At 41.1% G+C, this 8,909-nt stretch overlaps 1 protein-coding gene across 1 annotated transcript; it reads left to right on the top strand.

Annotated features, from left to right (window-relative positions):
• Positions 1–643: 643 nt before the first annotated feature.
• Positions 644–7,166, top strand: cnp (2',3'-cyclic nucleotide 3' phosphodiesterase). The gene is made up of 4 exons (XM_050069081.1): positions 644–784; positions 2,778–4,394; positions 4,526–4,653; positions 5,781–7,166. Exons 2-4 carry the CDS (start codon positions 2,816–2,818, stop codon positions 6,228–6,230), a joined length of 2,157 nt encoding a protein of 718 aa, XP_049925038.1. The 5' UTR covers positions 644–784; positions 2,778–2,815; the 3' UTR covers positions 6,231–7,166.
• The last annotated feature ends 1,743 nt before the right edge of the window (positions 7,167–8,909 follow it).

The following is an 8,909-nucleotide window of genomic DNA, read 5'->3' as shown; positions in this document are numbered from 1 at the left end:
ATGTTACAGAGCAGTTAGCAAAAGTGTGGATGTAATAACTGTGTGCGAGGCAGTAACAGAATCTGATCACAAGTGGTCAGATTAAAAGTGTTGAGATTTGAGATCAGATCAGCTAATACACGTTAATACCAGGTCTAAACAGGGCCAGGGATACACAAACAAATGTATATACAATAAAAACAATACAAGCTTCTATAATTTAATAATAAAAAATATAAACCCAGGCAGGAGATTATGAATTGTGTTTATTCTGATGTAGTTTGGTGCACATTTAAACTTGAAATAAAGGAAAAGTAATGTACTGTTAAAGTCTGAGAAAAAAAGAAGAGGTGGTACATATTTTTTCTATGAAAATAATGAAAGTAACCCTAGACCTACTGTTATCCCATCCTTATGTGAACTTTGCTCATATTTATGCTCCATTGTGTTCTTTTTCAAAAAACAATACAAATAATGTTGTAAAATGCCAAAAATAAACAGATGAAAAAAATAATAAAAGTACAAAACAGCTTAAAGATGTTTTGCAGGTGCGTATTACAACAAATATACTTATTATTTATGTATTATTTATTGTTATTTTAGTAAAAAGCTTCTCCAGTGCCGTCCTTCCGGTCCTCAGGGGCGTGTCCGTTGCCCCGCCCAGTTGCGCGTGCCCGGGAATTTCCGTTTTCCTCCTTGAAGAGTGAAGCGGGTGCATGTGTTTGCCAAGCTTTGCCTTGTCATTGTATCCACAGAGAAACGCGTGGTCAGCGGCACCACCGACAGCTCCACTGCAGCCTAACTGGTAAGCTGGCATTTTAGCAGACAAAAGCCCTCCGCACAGCTCGCTACAACTCGTCTGTATTTTCTCTTTTGTTCAGACTAAAACAAGTTGCTCCATTTACATACAGTGATTTGCAAAGGGCAGGGAAACATGAAAGTTGCTTAGACGTGGCGCTGTAGCTGGTGATGTTAAATCACATTTACCGAGTGCCAGGCTAAATTGTTTTTGTCTGGCGTGCTAGCGTTGGTGCACGCCACTCCCCGCCTCACCACATTGTGCAGTTAATATAATGTAATGTTCAAAGTCTGGCTATTTTCTCCATTTAAAACAACATTTGAGCTCACTTGAACGCAGCCTTTGACACTTCTTTTAAAAATTCATATTTTTTGTGAAGTGACCGTGTAGTGTATTTAGTCCAAACTTAGCTTAAACAAAAAGAACCATCCTCTCTCTCACTGCGCCATTTACTGCTACTGTATCTTGCTTGTATATCGATTAAGATTAAGTTCAATACAAGTGAAAGTGTTGATATTTTTCCCAAATTTGCATCTCTTTTGGTTTCGGTTATTGGATAGACCCCTCTCTGGACAAATACTGTTTAATGTTTGCCTTTGTTGCTACACTAGGCTGAGTTGTGAGAGCTTCCCCTTCTGTCCCATGACACGATGTGGTTTCACATATGTGTTAAAATCAGGCGTTTGCTATCAAATCTGACACTGACGTTGAAAATAACCTGTCACACAGTGGAGGTCGCTGTACTGTGAAGTAATCACACTTTTTTCAGCGATGACCCGTTTTCTTTGACTGCCCTTTGTCTGTGTGCTGGCAGGGACTGTAGGTAATAAACCAGTACAAGGTTTCAGTGCAGTATTTTGTTGTCATGCTTGTGTGTCTGCATTATCCGCATACTGTCTTTGTGTTCATAACAAATGGAAATTAAAATTAGGATGACATCACCCCTACTGTAGGACAGCCCTGAACACAAGTAGACATTATACCATTTAAGGTTGTTGCAGCGTCATTGTATTGGATTGCATCAGATTTGCACATTCAAAATCAGTTGGTAAATGGTCATTTATTAAACAACACGCTCTCTTTCTTAAATCAGGGATATTGGGTCATTTCCCGCTTGAGACACGATGAACACAGTCGTCATAAAACTGTGATTTCGGCCTTTACAAGGGCATCTGGTCTGCAAAAAAGCTGTCAGATGTGACAGCATTTAAGAGCATATTCACAAGATTTCATGTTTAAAAATTAAGATTATCAACCATTGATTCCACTTTTAATTCACAGTTTACCTGCACATCTGAATATTTTAAATACAGCTTGTTAAATGAACTAGCCTATTTTATCAAAATTCAGGGTCCAATGTCATAAATGTCCTTGCCTAAGTCAATTTTTGCTTTCCCCTATACAAATAGTTTCATCTGTTAGCGGTTATCAAAAGTTGCTCTCGAACTTGAGGCAACCTGTGCAATACGTTGGTGAAGTTTCACCCACATCCTCTAACGACACCCAGCTAAACTCCTGTTACCAGGATAATTGAAATGCTTGCTTGCCCTTCAGCTCATAAACTTTGTCTTTACCCACCGCCATTTTCTTGCAACTGCCCTAATGGTACTGCTCGTGTAAGTCACAACAGAAATGAGAGTGGCCAGATGGCTCACTCCTTAGCTACACACAATGTCAGCTCCAGAAAAAAAACTATGTTTAATCCTCTTGTGCTCAACTGAGGTGCTAGATTTACTAGCCCAACATGGTACTGTACTTGCCCAGATGATCGGGCAATCATTATTATTGAGCCCTGAAATTAATATTATTATGTTTAATGGGACACTCCAAGCCCGAAATGTAACCACCTCCATCTAAATTCTCTGTTTCATCTATTTTAGTCTAATTTAATTGAGAAATATGTTGTAGCACAGGAACTTGTATCTGTTTAGAAGTTTTACAAAATCAGTCATCACTGATCTAAAAAGACACATCTCTTTCTTTTAATTATGTATTTAAGGTACATGGTGGTGTGTAAAGTCAGACTTGAAGCCAGACATGGACACTGACAAGAGTGTGGAGGTTGTCGAGGCGTCAGAGACACCACAGCAAGAGGAGACTGAAATGGAAAAAGAGGTTGTGTCAAAATTGGAGGCACAAGAGGAATTCACAGAGCCTGAGAAGCCACCAGCTGCTGATGAAGAGACTGAGCAGCTGGCAGTGAATGGTCACGACACAGGAGTCATAAACTTGAAAGAAACAGAAGAGTTGATTGTGACAGAAACTGTGACGCTGTCTGAGGAGAAAACAGAAAGGGAGATTGAGGACAGCGTGCCCAGGGAAAAATCTCAAATGGAGTCAGAGGCCGATGCGGTGACACCACCAGAACCAGATGAGTCATCTGAAAAGATCTCTGACCCAGTTGCAGCTTTAGACACAGAACCAGAAAACACCAAGCCTGAACAGCAGCCCGTGCCAGAGAATGACCCAGAGCCTTTGCCTGTGCAAACACCTCTGGCCGAGAGTGCCCCTGAACCAGAGCCAGAGAAACTGGCAGAATCAGTTCCACAAGCTGAACTACAAGAGCAAACATTACCTGAACCAACCGCGCTGCAGCCGCTAGTAGATACACAACCACCCAGCCAAGAGAAGACCGTGTCAGAACAAGTGGAAACTAAGACAGAACTGCAGACTACAATGGAGACTGGGGCAGTTGAAGTTACCAAAGAGGAGGTGGCAGAAAAGGATGTTGCAGCTGAGCCTGTAAAGGAGATGAAGGAGGAAAAACCAACAGATACAGTCAAGCCAGCAGAGACCGTGACGGTGACGGAAGTTTCCCCAGAAAAGCCAGCAGAAGCAGTGATCGTAAAGGATGAAGCATCAGCTGAAAATGTAAATGTTAAACCTGCAGAGGAAGAAAAGGCAGCTGAACCAGAAAAATCTGATGCCCCGAAGGGAGCAGAAGCAGCAGCCGATAGTGAAGTTAAATCTGAGAAGAATGATACAGAGCTTCCCAAAGAAGAGGATACAGTCCCTGCACCTGGCTCTCTGGGCTTTACCCTCCTGGAACAAGAGCAGACCAAAAACGCCCTACGAACCTCTCGTACCCTTGTTGTCATCAGAGGCCTTCCGGGAAGTGGAAAAAGCTTCCTGGTACGTGCCATCGTGGACGCCTACAAAGACCACTGCTCTGTCGTGTGCGCTGATGACCACGGTGTGAAGCCAGAGAATCCAGAATCCTCTGCAGATGGGTACAAGGCTCTGGATGAGGCTGTGGTGGCCTGCTGCAGCACGGGAACTGCCTCCTCTCTGCTGATTTTGGTGGATGACACCAACCACACCCAGGATCGGCTGGCCCGCCTGGGGGAGATTGCAGAGGAGCACCACCTTGTTGCCATCTTTTTGGAGCCACGTACAGAATGGAGCAAAGATCCAGCACAGCTGTCCAAGAAGACCCGACGCGGACTGGAAGTGGCCCAACTGGAAGCCATGAAAGGTCCACTGGAGGAAATGTCCCTTCCTCTTTACTTTGGCTGGTTTCTTCTCTCCTCCATCCAGGACAAGGTTAGGTGCACGTCGATGGACTTCCTGAAAACGCTGGACACCTTGGAGGCCTTCAAGAAACATCTGATTGACTGTGAGTGCATTTAAATCTATTTCATTTACAGAAGTGAACGCACTGGTGAGAACCATCAAATCCTTAAGCAGATTAATATTTGAAAGCTTTGGATTGACTGAGATGCAACTGATCCTGCTTTGTGTTTACAGTCACTGGGAAAGCTGAGAAGGAGGTGGATTTGGAGCAGTACTTCCAACCCAAAGGGACCCTCCATTGCACTACAAAGTTCTGCGACTATGGAAAAGCAGAGGGTGCCAAAGAGTATGCCCAGACTCAAGTAAGAAACCCGTCATTTCATTGTCTGCTTATAAATGTATTTTGCATTAAGTGATTAGACAAATTTTAATCTGATAGCTACATGTGTTTTTAGGCATGTTAATTGTTTTTCACTTTATATCATGCATTGAGTAAACATTTTAAATAGTAACATCCCAGCAGTGTTGTGTTTAATTATACTGATCTTATCGTCTTATCTTTATTTCCTTCTTTCTGCTCGGCTGATAAAGATTTCTATCGTTCTGTATTCGAGCTGTCATGGAGTTCTCTCTTTGATCATGTATAAAAATCTGACAGCTACATATTGTAGGTAGGGCTGTACTGAATGTCATTGCTCTACATTCGAAGCTTCTATTGGTTTTCTAATGAAGCTTCAGATGTCTGTTGTCATTTTTATGACGTCATTGCCCTAAAGAAAAATTAAAAGTCCTTGAATAAAATCCTCATTTTGAATAAAGTGATTAATCTGATTAAATTAAGTAGCTTTTCTGTACTAAACCAACTTTCTTTCGGGAATAAATATAATTTATGGTGCGGTTAGATTGCTGTTAGACCACCTTGTTAGAGGTGCGTGCCTGCCTTTGTGTGCGGCAAGTGGAAGAGCAGTTTTTTTGACCACAGCAAAAGTTGTTTTGAAAGACTAAATGCCAGCAAATATGGATTGAAGCAGAATATTTTGTTAGATGTAATTACTTCCGAAATTCACTACATGATTTTATCTATCTTTTTTTTAATACATTTTGACTTTTGGACTTGACAGTGCTCTGGATGTTTGGATCATGAGTCGGAAACAATCCTGCCCAGCCACCACTGGAATCTTATTCTACAAATAGTATAATGATATTATATTAGCCTGATCTTTATCTGCCACTGGGCAATAATACTGGGTTTCAGTGAAATGAAAAGATGTGCAAAAAAAGCTCTGCAGCATTTAAATGTAGATTTACATTTTGGATGTCAACGTTTTGAATGAAGCTTTGAATTATTCGGTACAGCCACAGTTTTAGAGATGTTAATTCACTACTTTTTATTTTGTGCATTGACTTTCAAAGAGTTACACCCCTGCAGTGTAATATTGTATTGTATTGAAATTGATCTTATCTTTATTTGCTTTTTTCTGCTCCTCAGGCTGTTCAAGATATGTACGGTTCTGTGTTCGAGCTGTCACTGAGTGCTCTCTTTGTGACCCCTCGCACCGTTGGTGCCAGAGTGTCCCTCACGGAGGAGCAGCTTCAGCTGTGGCCAGCTGATGCAGAAAAGCAGGGAGAGTCTCCCTCCCTGCCTCCGGGAAGCCGCGCCCACGTTACTCTAGGATGCGCTGAGGGCGTAGAGCCAGTTCAAACAGGACTGGATCTGCTCGAGATCCTGGCCCTGCAGCAGGAGGGCCAGCAGGGGGAGCCCATCGAGGAAATGGAGCTGGGCTCGCTGACCTATTACGGCGAGGGAAGGTGGCTGCTCAGTCTCAGAGAGCCCATCTGCGCCCCAGCGTGCTTCTCCAGCTACTACGGGCGCAAGGTGCCTGAGCCGGCCAAAAAAGAGCCCGAGAAGAAAAAGAAGCAGAAGTGCACCATACTGTAAATGGCAAATGTGTGTGGCCGGGATGACTGGTGAATTAAAACATAGGCTTACTCCGTGCAAGGTTTGTGTGTTTGTGCAGTGTTTAGGGTTTCAGTAACAGCCGCCCTAAATCCACAAGCTGTGTGCCTTTTTACTGTTGATTTGCACCACAACCCAAGATGCCTTCAATCCAGTTAGGCTTGTTGTCAACATTGTTCAGTATCTTGTTTCACATATCAGCGCCAGGGCTGCAGTAACTGAGTTTGCTGAGGTGTTAGCTGCAGTTTTAGACTAAGATAGTATAGCCTCCTCCCACAGCACCACAGTTATCTAAGACTTAGATTTCCTCTTCTATACATGTCCGTGTCTCTCAGTATTCAAATGTGAAAAAATTAGGTACTTTATTTGCATGCCTCCCAGGTAACAGTATCAGCATAGCAACACATTTCTGCCCTGCTAAAAGTTCCTCTGCTGCTTCATCAGAATTTGTTTGGCGTTTCCTTTGGCTTAGTCGTAAGTGAAAAAGATTGTGTTTGTGCGCTGCCTAGGAAGTAATTGTTACAGTAGCATATGGGCCAAAGTTATCTATTTGATTAAGTGTATTAGAATGACTGTCATTTATAGCGGTCCTTCCTTGTAAAATCTTTGCACTGTGCATAGTTTGAAAGGGAGAACGCTGATGAATTTGGCATATTGTTTCAGCAGCTTGCACTTAGTACTTATCAAATGCTGTGAATCCAAGTTCATGTTTTGCAATCTTTTTCTACTGCGCAAGACTGCACCATTGATCCCATTTATTCTCTTTTGAACAGCACTTCATGTATTGCATTTCGATTTGTATCCTCTGTGACTGTAATTTTTTGAAGGGCAATTCCTACTTTGTGTAGCTCTTATGAATCACTATTTTTGCACTTGTTTTGTACACTTAATAAAAAAGAACATGCTTTGCTCCAGTAATGCAGTGTGCTGTCTGTTCAGTGCTGCTAATGCAGTTTGGTGACGAGGAAGTAGCCTGATAACTGCCACACTTTATCTGCATGTAATCAATTTCACAAAGCACGCAGTTAACCATATAAAACAGCAGAGGGCACTCGTCTCCTGTGCAGTGTTTGGACTGTGGTAAAAATGTTTTATGCATTTAACCTTTATTAACCTCCAGTTCATTGTGTCAGAATTGGCTTCAACAGGGTAACTTGCTCAGGACTATTCAAATACTGTACTTTCACACGTTGTACCGCAGACTGGATTGCACCATTTTGTCTGATGTCCCTTCACTTTGCCCTTGCTTAAGAATCTGGCACAGTAAAAATTATAAAAAGATTTATCATAGACAGTATAGCTGCCAAAAAGTGATAACCATCCGAGCGCAGCCTGTGACGGAGCAAGGACTCATCTGTAATATCTGCACTCTGTCCAACACATCAGCTACCTCAAAGGTGCACAATACCTCTACTTTTTTTTTCTTAAGCCTATTGCATTCATTCAGATTCCAACATACTCTAAAATGCAGTTGTGCTTTACATAATAACTAATATAATTCTGATATCAGGGTGACAGTTGCCATACAGTACACAACAAAAACTGGTTTTGCGGTCTGTAAAGATACAAAAATTTGCAGTTTTTTAATTAGAAAAGTGGTGGAAGAAGTAGTCAGGTGTTTTACTGAAGTAAAAATAGCAATACCACAGTGTATAAATACTCTGCATTCATAATTTGACAAAAGTATTAGTAGCAATATACTTAAAATACATAAAGTAAAAGTATTAATGTTGCAGAATAATGTTTGAGTTGTTTTATTATTATTATTATTGAGGCATTAATGTGAAGCCTACAATAATTTAATGTTGCAGCTGGTAAAGGTTGGGATAATGATTATAATTTATTTTTATTATGCTGCTGGGTAGCTTGTGAATTTCCTCAATGCATCAATAAGTCATGTCTTTATCCATAATAATACATAATTATTTATTTGTTGGTCATATTTTGGATTATGAATCTGAATCCAACAATTCAGGTTTCAAATAAATGTAGCAGAGTAAAAGTATTTCCTTGTGCTGGAGTAATATAAAGTAGCAAAAAATGAAAATACTAAAGTAAAGTACAAGTCTTAAAACTGTACTTAACGGCCTATAGTACTTGAGTAAATGTACTTAGTTTCCAGCGCTGTAAAATAATTTTAAAAAAAAGAAAGAAATTAAAACATGTTCTTGATCATACAGACTGTTTATACAGAATATATATGCTATTTAACTGAAATGTGAGACAGTCTTCCAAATTAAAGGAATAAAAGAGGCAACAAGTGCATTCACCCTCCACATAGTTGTTGAAGCTAAAAATAACTGGTATTGATTCAGGTCAAGGACAGGTTAAAGGGTTAAAGACCATGAACTGGTGCTCTACTTTCACACTGCTCACCTCACAGTACAGGATGATCCATGCAAGACTTGATGTGCAGGTTATGTGCAACATGAAGTGACTTCCTCATTGGTTGCCTTGTAGATAAAGAACAATGGCAACCAATCAACACCAGCCCTGAGTGGTGTATGTGTGTGAGCTTTGTGAAGAAACTAATGATGCCTTCAGGTACTCCCCGGAATATCTTGACTTGATGTAAGCCAATAATCTTTCTAATAAATGTGGTGGAGTCAGGTGCGTCGTAGCAGGGGAAAACATGGGACTGATTACCCAGGGCCTCAATGG

Source organism: Epinephelus moara, chromosome 18, assembly GCF_006386435.1.
Source record: "Epinephelus moara isolate mb chromosome 18, YSFRI_EMoa_1.0, whole genome shotgun sequence".
In the NCBI taxonomy this organism is placed as follows: domain Eukaryota; kingdom Metazoa; phylum Chordata; class Actinopteri; order Perciformes; family Serranidae; genus Epinephelus; species Epinephelus moara.
Note: the sequence above shows the minus strand (reverse complement) of the source record. Positions and strands in the feature narration are given on the sequence as shown.